The sequence below is a fragment of the Mustela nivalis genome, assembly GCF_964662115.1.
Source record: "Mustela nivalis genome assembly, chromosome: 11".
Lineage (NCBI taxonomy): Eukaryota > Metazoa > Chordata > Mammalia > Carnivora > Mustelidae > Mustela > Mustela nivalis.
The window spans coordinates 85,956,824-85,973,085 of record NC_139030.1 but is presented as its reverse complement, the minus strand read 5'-3'; the positions used below and the strand labels follow the sequence as shown (position 1 = coordinate 85,973,085).

Genomic DNA, 16,262 nt, shown 5'->3' with positions numbered 1-16,262 from the left:
TGCCTAACGACTGTTTGGAACTCAGAATTAACTGGCTGGGTTTGCCGTAGAGGAAACATCAAATGAGGGCCTGAGACAGGCCCTCCCTCCATGCTCTCTGCTGCCTACCCCCCTCCCCTCCCCCGCCCCGCCCCGCCCCCCACCAGCATCAGCCCAGCTGACGCCTGGGGCTTGGGATAAAGCAAGCTCTCCTCCTCCTTCCCCTGTTTTCTACCCCCTAAACTCCTGTCCAACCATGGCTGCTGTAAATAAGGTCACTTTAAGAAAAAATAATGTTGGTGTCCAGTTCCATTTTGTTTCTTCTTTTTCCCAATGACACATGGGATGGGCTCTAAGTCTGTATAGCTGGCGAGATGATTAAAGAGGTGAAGTCACTGTCTCAGCTTTTGAGTGAACTCCGCAGGTCAGCAGGGGGAATTATCTGCTTGTAGCTCATGTTGTCACACCTAGCTGTGAAAAGCAGACCACACTAGAGAGTTGGTCAGGGATGAGTAGATGTAAAATAGGTTTCTCAAGTGACCCCTGAGCTTTCAGAATTGGTTGGGGAGGAGGAAGATATTGGCTGGTTTCTCTGCCACCCCAGACTTGCTCTATTCCAAGCCCCACCAGGCTTAGGAGAGGAAGGAAGCCACTCAGAGAAGTCACGGATGGTGAGACAGAGAGATGTAGTTTTCTCTGGAGAGAGAGCAGAGGGCTCTGAGGTAGTGGGAACACGTGAGCAGACTGCTTGGTGGAGCTGTAAAGTCCCAGTCCTTGACAAAGCTGGCCCTGATTGCTCAAGGGCAGCCGGAAGACCCCTGCAGGCCCCGTAGGAGTCCAGTGTCCTTCTCTCCGGGTACTAAATGACAGCTACGGCTGGTTGCCCCAGGGAAACGGAGGTGGGGCTCTGTTGCTTCACCAAGGACCCCTGTAGCCCACTCTCTGTCCTCGCGGGACAATAACATCCCCAATGGATTCTCCTCCCTCCAGGTGGACAGATAGTGAGGATGCAGCTGCGACTACTGGAGGTGCGTGGCACCTGTTCTGAGTCTGGCCACGAGGCCGTGTGGCCATGATGGGTGCCCCTCATGGCCTCAGCAGGAACCGAGCACTACAGTATTGGCCTCCGCCGGGGAAACAGCTTCAAGCAGAGTGGCCCCTCGGGCTCCGTGCCCGCCCGGCCACCAGAGAGACCCTCTGAGGGCAGAGGCTGGGCGCAGGCCCATCAGCAGGTGAAGCCAATCTGGAAGCTGGAGAGGAAGCACGTGGGGACACTGTCAGCGGGCTTGGGCCCTGGCGTCTTGGGTGTTCCACCACAGCCAGCCTATTTCTTCTGCCCCAGTGCTTTATGTAGCTCGGGGCGCTCACCCATCCTTGCGGGCCCCAGCAGCTCCTGTTACCTGCCCTCCCTCCCGGACGTGTTCAGCGGGACCCTGCTGTACCGCCGCGCCAGCTACCGGCACAAACCCTACCAGCAGCTGGAGTCCTTCTGCCTGCGCTCAGGCCTGCCGGAAAGAAGACCTCTCTCTCTCCCTCAGAAGAGCCTCCCCATCAGACTCACTGCCAATAAGGCCCCTTCTTTCCCATTCTCCCCCATGGCCAAGCCCATGGCATCCTCATCCACAGATCCATACCTCTCACTGGGAGCGGCCGGGGAAAACCCTTCGGGGAAGAGCCTGGCCTCTGCCATCTCAGGGAAGATCCCGTCTCCGCTCACCGCCCCCTCTGCCTACAAGCCCACACTGAATAACAACTCCTTCATGCGGCCAAATAGCACTAAAGTGCCTTTATCGAAGGCCCCAGAGGGCCTGAAGCCAGTATCCTCTCCCATGATCCATCTTGTCCCCTGGCATCATTCGGGAGGCACCGGGGACTGTGTCCTCCAGCCTGTGGAACATAAGGTGCCCAAGAGCGATGGCACTGTCCTTGGTGAGGCCCCCGCCTCTGGCACCCTGTCTGCCCCTAGCTCCTTAGACACTTTGACCACCAGCGTGGCCTCTGCCCCGTACACCCGGAGTCACTTAGTCACCAGAACAGAGCTGCCCCCCTGTGGCCTGGACGGCGGCTTTGTTTCTCAGGCTCTGGCTAAGGAAGTTCGGTTCACTGAGGCTGTGAGGAAGTTGACTGCAAGAGGCTTTGAGAAGACGCCAAGGCCAGGCGGCCAGTTTGAACAGGCTTGTTTCATGAGCCCCAGCTTGCAGTGTGATCTCCTCACCAGGAACCGGCAGTGGAAGTCTCCCGTGGTCGGCCAGCAGTTCCCTCAGGAGGATGCTGGAGCGAACAAGCGGGCCCTCCCTAGTACCTCGGAGACCTTGGAGTTGGACAGTACCGTCTTCTGCACCAAACGCATCAGCATTCACCTCCTTGCCTCACATGCCAGTACGGTCAGCCACAGCCCTGCCTGTGGATCTGCGATTGACTCCCCAGCACTTGGAGAAGAGAAAACTCCCATCCTGCCTTCTCCCCCTCAGCCTGTTGGTGTAGCCGACGTGGCCACCCGCCTCTCTTCCATCCATCTGGGCCAGCTTGGGAAGGAGGGGCCCAAGGAAGCCAGGGGGCCAGACTCCCCTACTAGGGATAGCAGGTAAGTTAGAGAAAGTTTTCGATGCCTTTAGAGCAGTGGACTATGTACACCTTAATTTGGTGGCCCTAACCCTGCGTCTCTGAAGGTGGTTTTATTTTTTGGCTGCCCTGGCATTTTGGTTTCCAATTTAGGGCAGAGGTTGGCAAACTAGACCAGCATGTGGGCCAAATCTTACCTACTGCGGGCTTTTATAAATAAAGTTTTATTGAAATGCAGCCTCACCCATTCGTTTACTGCCGTCTGTGGCTGCTTTCATGTCCCAGTGGTAGGATTGAGTAGTTGCAGCAAACTGAATGGCCCACAAAACTGAAAAGATTGACTATCTAGTCCTTTAGAGAAAGAGTTTGGCAGCCCTGCTTCAGGTTATAATCAGGAAGAGATAATGCCAAATATTGGGGCCTGCGACTTCTTTACTTAATTCCATACCAAAGCAGACTCTCTGTCATTCCTTGTTTGATAGCCATTTCAGAGTTAGGGCATACACAAACTTGGCTCCTTCTCTTGTGCCTTGTTACTTCTCTGGAATCTTGGTCCACCAAGGCCTTGTGCAGAATTCCGAGGTCTAGGGGCCTTTGAAGTCAATTACCAGACACTTACTGATGGTGTGTTATATGCAGAATTTTGCACTGATGTGCTATGAGGGAGAAGATGGGAGATGGAGTGCCTCCCTGCACAACAGGGGCTGTAGGGTTGAGGAACTATGGCTAGACTGAAACTCTGAGGGCCAGAAAAATGACTTGTGAGATCTGGACAAGAGACAGCAAGTCATCGAGTGGGGAGGAGACGAACACTGGGAGGTGATGGAGCAATGAGAATCTAGCTGTGACCTCTCTTACGGAGGTTGGGCTGGGGCATGATTCTTTCTTATAGTTCACCTGCAGACACGCAGCTAGACCTGGGTGAGGCTGAAGATCTAGAAGAAGAGCTAGTCGATGGTTTGGAGGACTGCTGCAGCCATGATGAGAATGAAGAGGAAGAGGGTAAGTAAGGAGCCTTCTCCCCTCCCAGCTGGAAAGTGGTCACCACCCCCGAGAGAAGGGGCTGACAGTTGTATGCTGGGTCCTTGACTCACTTTATCACCTGCAGTAATCGTTTGCCTTATGGGTCTGAGGGTGGCAGTGGCTTCTGGGAAATTGGTACACTAGCCCTGCGGTCCACCAGTCTTCTTTCCTCTGTGCTACTGCCAAGCTCATGGAAGGCCGTGTGAGGCTGCATGTTGGTGCTCGTGGCTCTGCGGGAAGGCTGAGCCGGGATGCCCAAGGAAGCGCAGCCTGGGCGTGGTGGGTTTGTGTAGCAGCCTCTGCCAGTGGAACTTCTCTGCTCTGTCCCCTCCAGGAGACTCAGAATGCTCCTCGTTCAGTGCCGTGTCCACCAGCGAGTCGGTAGCGGTGATCTCCCGGTGAGTGTTGTCTCGATCGTTGGTACAGGCTTATTTGCTGTCCCTTTAAGGTTATAAAGAGAGGGGTGCTTGGGTGGCTCAGTCAGTTGAACATCCGACTCTGGGTTTCAACTCTGATTATGGTCTCTGCACTCAGCAGGGAGTCTGCTCGAAGATTCTTCCCCTCACCCTCACTTGCTCACCTGTGCACACACTCTCTCTCAAATAAAGAAAATAAATCTTTGAAAAATAGAAGATTATAAAGTCATTAATGGCCATGTTAACTGTAACACATTTTTACCAGATTTTGACATTTGGGACTTTAGTTTTCAAATAAGGACCAATGGAGGGGACTAGAAGCATATTTTATCGTTCAGGCTTAAAAATAGTACCATGTTTCTTAGGCTGCAGTTTGGTCGTTAGTTTCTAAGAAATTGTTCCAAGTAAAAAGAAAAGGATTTCAAGCAGTGCTTAGAAAATTAATCAGGCGTTAATGGAGAAACACAATATTTGGCCAACCCACAAGGGTCATTGCCACCTTACATCATAAGTGTGCCCCACTATCAGACACGGTTCTGAGATGTACATATTTTTGTGTGAACGTAATCTTTGTCCCTCTGAGGTCAGTGTCCAGGAGTGCAGTTGCTGGGTCGTATGGTAGTTGCATGTTTAATTGTTGTGTTTTTTAAAGATTTTATTTATTTATTTGAGAGAGTGAGCGTGAGGGATGAGCAGACGGGGAGGGAGGAGGAAAGAATCTAGTGCAGAGTTCGACTCGGGGCTGGATCTCACAGCCCTGAGCTCATGACCTAGTTCACTGACTGAGCCACCCAAGCGCCCTGCTTGTTTAGTCTTTTTAAGAAACTGCCAAAACTTTTCCAGAGTGGCTTTACCATTTTACATTCCTGTCTTGTCTTATTTCTAAGCCTTAACTCCTTCTCCTTGATTTTCAGCAGTTTTAAATTCTAATACTCCATAAATTAAAAAGCTTTGAAATAAAATATTTTGGAAACGAGGAATTGAGAGTTGAATTCATTGGAACTCCTTAGCTGAGAATTAGTATTTAACTGGACCCAGTAACATTTTTAAATAATCTTAACGATTTCAAACAACCAAAGTGTTTTCCATACTAGTGCCTATTTCTGTTGTGCTGCAAAATAACAGGTAGAATGGCTCTTTATAAGCTAAAGATTAATCTTAAATAGTAATCTTTGTGGGTCATGTCAGCTCAGCAGAGAGAGTGATAACTATTTTCTCCTTTCCCACTGCTATTTAAAGACGTGCTCTGGTTCTCTCCTCCTGTACCTGATAGCTGAGGTGTTCAGTTTTTAGAGATCCCTTGAGATCGCCTTGGCTGCGCCATGGTCAGAGCAACGGTTGGACCCCAGCGGCCCACTGCTCCAGATTCCCAGTCCTGCGTTACCACACGGATGTCCCAGATCATTTCCAAAATGGAGAGCATCTGCACATCTTCAGATTAGCCTAAATATAAAATGAGTTAGAAGTATCCCTATTTCTTTCCTTTCTGTTGCTTTTTCCCCTTTTTCTTTTTAAAACTCTCTATACTTCTTCTTAGGTCTTTTCTGCTCTTCTTTCTTTTTCATTATCCATATCGTTTTCTCTCCTCATTTACTCCTCTTTGTTCAAGTGTTGCATACCTGCTCTCGGAACCACTTTTTCCAGGGCTTTCCCTGCCCATGGCTTGTCAGGGGAAATGTTGGAGCTGTGTCACAGAAGGGAGTATGGGAAAGTCTGGCCTTTATGTGTCATGTTCTGGTGTTAGCTCTGGCACCGTTGAGATTCGTAGTTGCAGAATACTTACTGAGTACTTGTCTTTGTGGAATCCCAGTGCAAAAGACCGCACCCCTGAGGAAAGGACACAGTGACAGCACTTTGGGGGCGTGGCCTCCCCTTTCTCTACCACACATCTGTTTTGCATCGTAGGAGCTGCGCAGAGATTCTGACCAAACCCCTCTCCAGTGAGAAAGTTGTCCGGCCAGCCCTCGTCTACAGCCTCTTTCCCAACGTTCCCCCTACCATCTATTTTGGCACCCGGGACGAGAGAGGTAACCCTGGCCAAGGGTCTGAGCCCCAAAGTGCCCCCAGGAGAAGGGTGCTAGCCAAGTTGGGAACAGTGGGCAGGGGGGTGAAAGGGGCTTTTCAGAATGACCTTTCTGGTGCTCAGTTCCCCGCCTGGTTCACCAGCCTGATACTCGGAACTTTTCCATGTCTTTCCCTCAGCTGACCCTTGTCAGCTGCATCGTCTCATGCTTCATTCCTGCCAACCTCCCTCCGATCTGTGTTCCTCAACCACTTCGGGCCCCCTCTTCCTGCCAAGGGTGCTTCTTTGAAACTCTGGCCCAGAACACTTCTTAGTGACTGGTCTCCCTAGTGGAGGCTGGGCAGCGGCGCCACCTTTCCACTTCTAACCCTGACTCTCCTGCTCTCCTTCACCCTCGCCCCCCATCCCTTTCCCCAGTGGAGAAACTTCCCTGGGAGCAGAGGAAGCTGCTCCGGTGGAAGATGAGCACTGTGACCCCCAACATTGTCAAGCAGACCATTGGACGGTCCCACTTCAAAATCAGCAAGAGTGAGTCACCAGCCTTACTGCGAGCTTGTCCCCTGCCCTGTCAGATGGCCTCAGGGTGGTGGTGGGGGGGGGAAACCCTGCGTACCTCCTGCTCTGCAGGGACCCTGGCCTGGATTTCCCACCTCATAGGAAGACATAGCTCTGAAGTCTCTCTAGGCTGGAGCCTGGTCCTTGAAGTTAGAAGACAGAGAGCCATTGTTCTGTTCCTGACCCCAGGGTCTCACATAGGACATCTCCACAGCAGCTCTTAGAAACCTGGGTCTGGGAGCTGTGCCTGGGCCCAGCGGTGTGTCTGGGGCCTCTGAGCCTCTCGGCCCCAAGGACTGAGCTGCTAGTGGGACTGACTCCCTGGTATGCCTCCTGTAGGAAATGACGACTGGCTGGGCTGCTGGGGTCACCACATGAAGTCTCCTAGTTTCCGATCTATTCGGGAGCATCAGAAGGTAGGGGTCCTTTCTGGGGAGTCCCTCTCCTGAACTTCGGACCTGGCAGGAGGTGGTTGGTATGGGCAGGGGGGGAAGAGGAGGGTGACTGCAGAGAAGCCAGGACGGTGCAGAGAAGCCAGGAGCAGAGGCGCTGCGGGAGGAGCGGGCAGCGGGGTCACGGCCGTCCAGTGGCGCAGTGCACTGCACTGCAGTGCCCCGACAAGCTGCAGCCCCCCAAAACACTTCCTTCTCCTATGTGGCTTGAGCTGTGACATCTGTTTCTGTGAATTTTGTCTCTGCTGTGACTGCTGTGCATTGCCTCCAGTCCTCCAAGCTGGGTGTGCACAAAGAGGACTCTGGTTTCCTGTTGTGACAGAGGAGTCCCTTGCCCCAGATGTAATGAAGGCCAGATGCTTTCCTGTCTTTGCCATACAGGCCGTTATGGCAGTAGACACTAACAGGGAATATCTTGTCTGCCTTAATCACTGTTCTCTGGTTGTTCATGAGCTATCTACCCCTTGAGGGCACTGCATTTTGGTGTTTTTTGTTTGTGTTTTAATCATCTTTTGGTGAGTGCTCTGCAGGGGAGTACTTACCATCAGATGGTGACGGTAGAAGTGGATTGAGAGCTCAGAGTGCTGCTAAGGAGGTTGAAAGGACCCCGTGAGTCTTGCTGTCTTCCTCCTGCCTTACCCAGGCCCTCTCCCTGCTCTCCCACTTTGTCCCTTCTGTAGCTGAACCACTTCCCAGGTTCCTTCCAGATCGGGCGAAAGGACCGGCTGTGGAGGAACCTGTCTCGCATGCAGAGCCGCTTTGGCAAGAAGGAGTTCAGTTTCTTCCCCCAGTCCTTCATCCTGCCCCAGGATGCCAAGCTCCTGCGCAAAGCCTGGGAGAGCAGCAGCCGCCAGAAGTGGATTGTTAAACCGGTGAGTAGATGGCGGCAGGCAGCGGGCCGAGGTCCAAGAGCGGGAGCGGTGGCGTGTTGGGCCAGCAGCAAATCTCCTCTCCTTCCCACTTGCCTTCTAGCCAGCATCAGCCCGAGGTATTGGCATCCAGGTCATTCACAAGTGGAGTCAGCTCCCCAAGCGAAGGCCCCTCCTGGTACAGAGGTGAGCTTGTCACCAGCTCACGCCCTACTCCTCATTCCCACCTCCCCAGCCCAGAGGGTCCCTTTTTAGAGCGTTTGCCTGCCCTTTGTCCTCCCAGCCCTCGACCTTCAGCCAGTGGTTTTAAGGTCTTTACTTTGGGGACTGTTCGCTGGCTTCTGCTGTTTTACGTACTGAGCCCCATCTCAATCAGTCACGTCCCTGAGGCTGGCCATTCCCTGTTTAGGTATCTACACAAACCCTACCTCATCAGTGGCAGCAAGTTCGACCTGCGAATCTATGTTTACGTCACCTCCTACGATCCTCTGCGGATTTACCTCTTTTCCGACGGACTTGTCCGCTTTGCCAGTTGCAAGTACGTGGTCGTGCTGAGGCCTCACCCTGACAGCTCTGGGGACTTGTTTTCCTGAGAATGAGGGGAACTGGAGGATGCTGGGCTGAAAAACAACACATTGTGTGGGCAAAGGAGAAGTAGGTGTATCTGGAAAACCCAATCTTCCTTTCCTCTTGTGTGTCTCCTATCACACTGAACACTTCTGCCACTTCTGGTCACCAAATGCGTGGGACTTTTCCCCACAGGAGGCAGTTCTTTGCAACGCCAGCTGGGTATCCTGCATTTTAACTCCCGTCTGACACTGGCCACCCCCCCACACACACACCCACCACCAGAGTCTGAGCCCCCAACTTGAGGCTCCGCGTCATGAGGTTGCCCCTTCCTCCTGCTTCAGATGCCGGTCACCAGTCCAGGTGCCTATGCTTCTTATCGGTCAGCTGGAAGTCAGAGGTTCCCGGAACCTCCTTCTCAGCTTCCATTAATTTGTCAGAGCAGCTCATCATAGCAGATCGTAAAGTTTGGTTACAGGCTAACAGCCAGAGAGAAGAGCCCAGGTGAGATGTCAGAGGAGACAAGGCACAGGGCGGCGTGTGTGACAAGGGGTGCCCCGCACCCTGGCCCTCTCAGGGCCCCACTCCCAGCACATCCCACAGGATCCCCCACCCAGAACCCGCACCTTGTATTTGGGGATTTTAGGGAGGCTTCATCACGTAGGCATGATTGATTCTGTTTTTAGCCCTTCTGCCTCTTAAGGGGGGAAAGGGGGCAGGGCCGAAAATTCCAAGCTTCTAATCATGGGTTGGTCTGTCTGGTGATCAGACCCTATCCAGGAGCCCACCCAAAGTTGCCTCATTAGAACACAAGATGCTCCTATTGCCCAGGAAATTACAAGGGTTTCAGGAGCTGTGTGTCAGGAACTGGGATCAAAGATCAAAAGATGGTCTGATAGTGCTCTTATCACTGGGGAATTTGTAAGGGATTTAGGAACTCTGTGCCGGGAACCAGGGACAGGGACATGGATGTAAGTTTCTTACTATAAATCGCATTGTCACATGGGGAAGAGGAAACGAGAAGGTTCTCTACCTCAGTGACTGTGGGCTGTGTCCTGCAGGACTGAGGTGGGCTGAAGGCGATCAGTCCCACATGCCTTGCCCTGTGCTTCTCTTGAGCTTGGCTGTATCTTTCGTCATCTTATATAAGAAATGAGTAAACATAAGTAAACTTTTTCTGAGTTTTGTGAGCTGTTCATGATAAAGGAGCTGTGGTGTTTTAGAAACCTTGCCAACAGACGTACTTCTTAGGCTCTTATGCATCTGGAACGATCTGTTTACTTGTCCTTTACTGCCTTGAGATTTGGGGAAACGTTTGGATCTCTGTCCACCTGCTGTCTCCCTATCTTACCTCTGCCTTTCTCCTCACCTCTAGGTATTCCCCTTCCATGAAGAGCCTTGGCAATAAGTTCATGCACCTGACCAACTACAGTGTCAATAAAAAGAATGCTGAGTACCAGGCCAATGTGGATGAAACAGCCTGCCAGGGCCACAAATGGTACCCGTCAGGCTGCGTCCCCGTCAGGCAGAGACCTAGGGGAACACAGGGTTCTGGGCTTTGGGGAGGTTCAGGGGCATGGTCAATGAGGATTGATGTAAAACCCAAAGGTCATATAAACACTGGGCAGTTCAGATTTGGTCTGTTTTCATCCAAGCTCCTCTCTTTCTGAATTGAAAACATCAAAAGAGACATGGAGAGAGTGCCTTTGGACCTCTTACTCCTTTTTCTTTCTCTTTTCGTCATCACTGGTTCATAGAATATAACCCCACCCCACCCCCACTCCACCCCTGCCTTGCAGGGCACTGAAGGCTTTATGGAACTACCTGAGCCAGAAGGGAGTCAACAGTGATGCCATCTGGGAGAAGATAAAGGATGTTGTTGTCAAAACCATCATCTCGTGAGTCACGCTGCTACCCTGGGTGTGGGGCCTTCCATGGCCTCCCCTTTTTTCACGGGCCTACACGGGGCTGTGCCCCAGACACTGACCACACCGGGCGTCAGTTTCTGAGGACCAGAAATAGAAAGGAGTGGCTAGAATTCTGCCTTTTTACTGAACTTCCTCTCTAGAATTTGGCTCCAGATCAGAGGCTTCCCTAGGGAACTGCTTTTCCTGGGGTTCTAATGTTCTCCCATCTCTGGGCAGCTATAACATGGGCCCTGCAGGAGGAGCTGGGCTTAAGACGTGGTCTTCTCTGTGACCAGGTCAGAGCCCTACGTGACCAGCCTGCTGAAGATGTATGTGCGACGGCCCTACAGCTGCCACGAGCTCTTCGGTTTTGACATCATGCTGGACGAAAACCTCAAGCCCTGGGTCCTGGAAGTCAACATCTCCCCGAGGTAAGTGGGTTCTTGGGGCACTCGGAGCACAGTCCTGCCTGTGTCCTCACGATCCTCTTTCCGCTCTGGTCTTGCTGACTTCGGGGAGACCTTTCCTGCAATAGATTTTGCAGATAGATAGATCTGTTTTTCACTCCTTTACTCATTCTAAGCCATTTTCTCAAGAAGTTGCTCTCTTCAACTTGATCCCTACCATGTGCTTTCCCCTGGCAAACAAAGGCAGTAGTCGGGAACCACCCCGAGTGAGGTGATCACTCTCTGTGGGGCAGCAAGTCCCTCGTGACGGTGCTTGGGGGTCGGGAAGGCAAGGTGTCCATGGATTAGCCCTGACTCGGGTGCGTGGCCAGAAGCTGTTCTACTGCCCCTTGTACCCTTTCCCTGAAGCCTCCACTCCAGCTCCCCACTGGACATCAGCATCAAAGGCCAGATGATCCGGGACCTTCTGAACCTGGCAGGCTTCGTCCTACCCAATGCAGAGGACATCGTGCCCAGCTCCAGCAGCCCCGGCAGCGCCAGCACCAGGTCAGCCTCTGTGCTCAGTCCCGTGGCTCACGAGCTGGCCCCTGGGGACTGTGGGAAGGAACAGAGCCCAAGCACCCCTTCCTGCTTGGTCTCCTGTGCTGCACACTCTGCCCCCAAAGTCTTCCTGCGCACCTCTTCCCACATCAATGCCCCTGAAAAGTATGGCTGGTTTTATTGCTCAGGGCTCAGGAATCTCCACAGGGCCTGGAGAATCAGCTTTAAACTCCTCACAGGGACACACGAGGCCGCGGCCTCCTTTTCCCAGGTGTCCCTCCCTCTCCTCCCCTTCCTGGCTCCTGTGCTCTGACCAGGCAGCTGCTCCCAGAAGCCCAGAGTTGAAGGATCGGTGAATGGCATCTCCTCTCTGAAATGGGCATGGCTCTCACTTGTCCTCCGTAATGTCCCCTCCTCCGCTCATGGGCTTTCTTCGTCCTGACACCCTCCCTCAGTCAGATCTCCCCGCTGGGATCACCCACCCATGAGAGCCTAGCTGTGGGTGGCATCTGCGTGAAGCCAGCTCCACCATAGCCCCAGACCTCTTGGAACCACTCTTGAGGGGAGGGAGCTGATACTTGGTTGGGACCTTGCTGTGTGTCAGGAGAAACCTGTAACTCCTCTCCACTTCAGCCCACGAGGCTGGTATCCGTGTCCTCAGCTGATAGATGCAGAGACTGGAAATCCCTGGAATTAGGCAGCCCACCCATGGTTATTCCACTACAGAGTGGGAGAGCTGGGATTCCAGTCCCGATTCGCTGGGAACAACATTTGCTTTCCCCACCGCATCTTGTGGATTCCAGTGTGACTCTGGCTGGCTGTCACTTGACACCCACTGCCCCATGGGCTCTGTGGAGGCCATCTTTGTGTCTCTGCACAGTAGTGATGGTGCCGGGGCTGGGGAAGCAGGGCAGGGAGTCCTGGAGTGTGCCTGGTTTGCACAGCCAGTGCCGAGCTGGGTATCGAGGGGCTGCCCACCAAATGCAACTGAACTCATGCACACAGCAGTCCCTCCCTTTTCTTACCAGCCTGTGAGGGCGCCTTGAACTCTTATAGTTACCCCGTGCTACTTGCTCTTCGGTGCTCAGGCTACTGCATAGAGTGCATCGCTGTCCCATCTACGCAAGTAACGGGTGTCTGTCCCAGCGTCTTTGTCTTCTCTCGAGAAGGGGGTGACTCCCTCCAACAAACCACTTAAACTTGGTGCCCCAGTGAGTCCCCTGACCCCAACCAAGAGTTGTCTTCCTCCCCCAGCTACGCTAAGGGTCCTGAGAGGGATACTCTTTCCACGTGTCCTCAGGATGCGAAGCTGCTGACCTTACCCTTTGTTTCTCTTCCATCCACCGCGTTAGCCTGCCCAGCTCCCCCAGGGAGAAGTGTCGAGTGGCCCCGGAGCATTTCACTGCACAGAAGATGAAGAAAGCCTATTATCTGACCCAGAAAATTCCTGATCAGGTAGGAGATTACCCTCCACCCCCAAGTGCCAACAAAGTTTCCGTGGTGAGACATTTGGGAGCCCAAGGCAAGCAGTTTTCCCTCTCTCCAAGACAGGGTTTCCTAACCCAGCTTCGGGGTCCCTTGGCGTGAAGGGATCTGCTGGCCTGTGCGGGGTTCCAGGAGAGAATTGACGGCCTTTACCACGTGGCCAACCACTGTTCCCCGCCTGATGCTGTTGTAGCCGTCCCCTGTTGTCTGAGCTGTCGGCCTTTTGGGTTTCTTCCCTTGAGGTGCACTGAGCCCCAGGGGAGCTCTCTGTGTTCTTGGAGTAGATGAGAGTAGTAGTCCGAAGGCAGCTGCTGAGTCTCAGTTGCTAGATTCTGATCTTGACTCCATCCAGCAAACCTCTTGAAACTTCTGTGCTCTGGAGTATCTTCTCCAGACAGCAGAACGCCATAGGCCTGGGAACAGATGGGGTCCCAAGCTGACCCACAGTCAGCCTCGGTGTTGCCTTGGGAGTCCTGCAGCCTTAGGACCTCAGAGCGGTGCTCACCGCACCCTCCCACCCAACCACCCTCTTCCTCTCCGTTCCTTGGGCCTTAGGACTTCTATGCATCTGTGCTGGACGTCCTGACGCCAGATGACGTGCGGATTCTGGTTGAGATGGAAGATGAGTTTTCTCGCCGTGGGCAATTTGAACGAATTTTTCCTTCTCGAATCTCCTCTCGCTATCTCCGCTTTTTTGAGCAGCCACGATATTTCAACATTCTCACCACCCAGTGGGAACAGAAGTACCATGGCAACAAGCTCAAAGGTAATGGATCCTCCCTGCCCACAGGAGGCCGTGTGTAGTGAGTGATTAAATCCTAGTAGGCCAAGAAGTGGGCCTCCCTGACAAGAAGAGTCCACCAATTGATTGCACCCTCTTAAGTCCCACCCCTGCTCATCTTGTTCTAGGAGTAGATCTGCTTCGCAGTTGGTGCTACAAAGGGTTCCACACAGGGGCCATCTCGGATTCTGCTCCAGTGGTGAGTGACGCCATTGCGGGGCCGGGGGGCACCTCCAGTCAGCAGCCTCGGCCGTGCAGCTTAAGAGCACAGCATGGGTTGGTTGTAGGTCCAGATCCTCTCACTTCTCCCCTGTGTCTCCAGACCCTTCCTTTTCAGAGGAATAATGGCCTCCAGGATTCCCTGGGTGCCTTTCTTTCAAGGGTCAGAGTGCTTTGTAGCCTCAACTTCTGGTCCAAATCTGGAGAAAACGGAGATTGTTGTCCCACATGGGCCCATGCCTGAGGGGTAGGGAAGAGGCAAGTCCCCCAATCACTCAGGTGGAGTCGGGAGAGAGTCCCAGGACCCTGAGCACTCCTGGCCGACTAGCTCTTTTGGCCTCACTGCTCCCTTTGCTTTTAGTGGTCTCTCCCAACATCACTTCTGACCATCCCGAAGGGTGACATGGCGCTCAGTGCACTCTCCAAGTCCGAGACTGGCAAGCTGGGGTGAGTGCTGTCTGGGCGAGGCAAAGGGGCTGGCTGTGAGTTCAGGGGGTTTTCTTCTTCCTCTCCTCCCAGATGATGATGAGCTCAGCGTTCTCCACTGGGGGTGGGGGTGGGAACGCAGCCACCATCTCTGCCTGGTGGCTTCCCATGTGCCCGGTGCAGCTGAGCTGGAGTGTGGCTCACCTGCCCACGCAGCCCGTCTCAGCTGTGCCCGCCGCCTGCGGGCTCCTTGAGGCCTCCTCTCACGTGTTCACATTTGCACCAAGCTCTCCGCCTTCAAATAAAGAAGATGTGTTTTGTGGTTCTATCTCCATCTAGTCATGGTGTGTTAGTCCCGGAAGGCTGGAAATGCCTGTCCAGACTCTGAAGGCAGATCGCAGGCTAAAGTCCCAGCTACACAGCCATCTCAGCCATTTCTTTCCCCACCTGTTTCAGGAAACACAGCTTCTCCGAGGGAAGCATACCGCCCTCTGAAGACGGGACCATCCCTAAGCCCAAGAAGACCCAAGCTGGCCTTTCTCCTCTCCCTGGGAAACCCAGCTCTTCCAAGGACCTTGAGGACACCAGCAAAGAGCCCAGCCTCTCCACCCAGATGTTACCTCTGATGAAGTACTCTGGGCAGACCTCGAGACTCTCTGCTTCCCCCACCTCCCAGTCAACCGGTGACTCACTCCTGGCTGCCGTGAGCTCGTGACTGGCCTCTCTCCACTAGCCCCCACCTAGGAGCACCGGTGTTAGCTACCTCATGGAAACTGGCCGGCCGGCTGGCTGGCTAGCCAGCCTGAGCCCCAGCCCCTTCCTCAAGTATTTTTTTTGAAGTGGTTGAATTGCAGAGATGGGTATGGAGGGGTGGTGGGAATGGGGAGAAGGTGAGGAAGGTTCACTGGCTGGTACCTCTTATCTCTGCAGAAAAGCCACTGATGGCCACTCAGCCTTATAAAGCAGGGTTTGGTTTCTAACTTCAGAGAGCCGTGTGTGGTTTGTTTTCGACCTTGGTATGGTGAGAAGTTACAGCTCTAGAGGGGGAAACGCACCAAACATATTTGAGCCTAAAGTCCTTTGCCTGTAACTGAGGCAGTCCCTCCAAAGGTCCTCACCTCCTCAGGTCTCCCCCTCGGTCCCTGCACCCCATACCCTGTCCGAAGGAGCCACTTTGAGAACCCTTCAGACTTCTTCAGTAGATAGGCAGGGCGAGGCCACACGTGATAAACCCATTTCCTGTCGTCCTGGTCCTGGGGGCTTCACTTCTTTCATGTACCCAGGAGCTAGCGTTCCTGAGCCTTCCTATTCTGACCTCATGTTGCTACCTGTTCAGCCTTCTGGACTTCTCTTTCATGGATGGTAGTTCTTAGCGCTCTGTGAGGTGAGAGGTCTTGTGAGCTTTGCAAACCTCCTGCAGCCCCAGTGAAGGAGCCCAGATAATCAGTGGCTGTGGTCTGTGTCCATGCATCGAAGGGCACAATCCAGGGGAAGGTGGCAGAAGCTGTGATTTCCCCGCAACACAGAGGGGTTCTGCTTACCCCTTTTGCAGTCTCTGATCAGCAGGGTCTGGCTCACAGGTCACAAGGACACACAGAGTCTGGTGGCACGGCAGGTGGATTTCAGGAGCAGTCACCCCTGTAGGATGGCCTTCTGGTAGGACCGCTGACGAAATTCTTGTAGTCTTACCTGAATCTGCCTCCCTCCCCAGGAGTCAGTAAAATGGCAATGTGGGGGGAGTGTTGACTGGGTAAACCGTGCCTACGAGGAACACGGGCATCCGAATTAGGAGGTATGCTCCTCCGGAAGCAGAGTGGCGTCCGGGAGAAGCATGTGGTGTGATAGTGCAGATCAGAAAGGTGCTTTTCCCCCCAGATTGTGACCTTCCTCGGCCCCGCACCTCCTGGTAGCTACTGGCTCCCTCCCCAGCCCTGTGGTCTCTGGTTTCCTAGTAGCCGTGCCCAGTGAGCAGCCACCTGGCCCTGGGCTCTCTACCTTTGTTCTCTCCAAGTTTTGGAAGGACAGTTACCCTGCTTTGTGGCTCCTGGAGT

At 53.5% G+C, this 16,262-nt stretch overlaps 1 protein-coding gene across 2 annotated transcripts in view; it reads left to right on the top strand.

Moving 5' to 3' along the window:
* Window positions 1-15,191, top strand: part of TTLL4 (tubulin tyrosine ligase like 4) — a 34,662-nt gene extending 19,471 nt beyond the window's left edge. For both annotated transcript variants that reach the window (XM_082691465.1, XM_082691466.1), the window contains 18 exons: window positions 970-2,563; window positions 3,434-3,543; window positions 3,899-3,962; window positions 5,886-6,007; window positions 6,421-6,531; window positions 6,898-6,974; window positions 7,691-7,882; window positions 7,983-8,065; window positions 8,289-8,417; window positions 9,822-9,944; window positions 10,246-10,344; window positions 10,650-10,784; window positions 11,169-11,306; window positions 12,653-12,755; window positions 13,341-13,551; window positions 13,695-13,765; window positions 14,147-14,232; window positions 14,668-15,191. In XM_082691465.1, the coding sequence (XP_082547591.1) occupies window positions 1,068-2,563; window positions 3,434-3,543; window positions 3,899-3,962; window positions 5,886-6,007; window positions 6,421-6,531; window positions 6,898-6,974; window positions 7,691-7,882; window positions 7,983-8,065; window positions 8,289-8,417; window positions 9,822-9,944; window positions 10,246-10,344; window positions 10,650-10,784; window positions 11,169-11,306; window positions 12,653-12,755; window positions 13,341-13,551; window positions 13,695-13,765; window positions 14,147-14,232; window positions 14,668-14,926 (3,609 nt within the window). In that variant the 5' untranslated portion in view covers window positions 970-1,067 and the 3' untranslated portion in view covers window positions 14,927-15,191. The remainder of the gene's footprint in view (window positions 1-969; window positions 2,564-3,433; window positions 3,544-3,898; window positions 3,963-5,885; window positions 6,008-6,420; window positions 6,532-6,897; window positions 6,975-7,690; window positions 7,883-7,982; window positions 8,066-8,288; window positions 8,418-9,821; window positions 9,945-10,245; window positions 10,345-10,649; window positions 10,785-11,168; window positions 11,307-12,652; window positions 12,756-13,340; window positions 13,552-13,694; window positions 13,766-14,146; window positions 14,233-14,667) is intronic.
* Window positions 15,192-16,262: the final 1,071 nt, after the last annotated feature.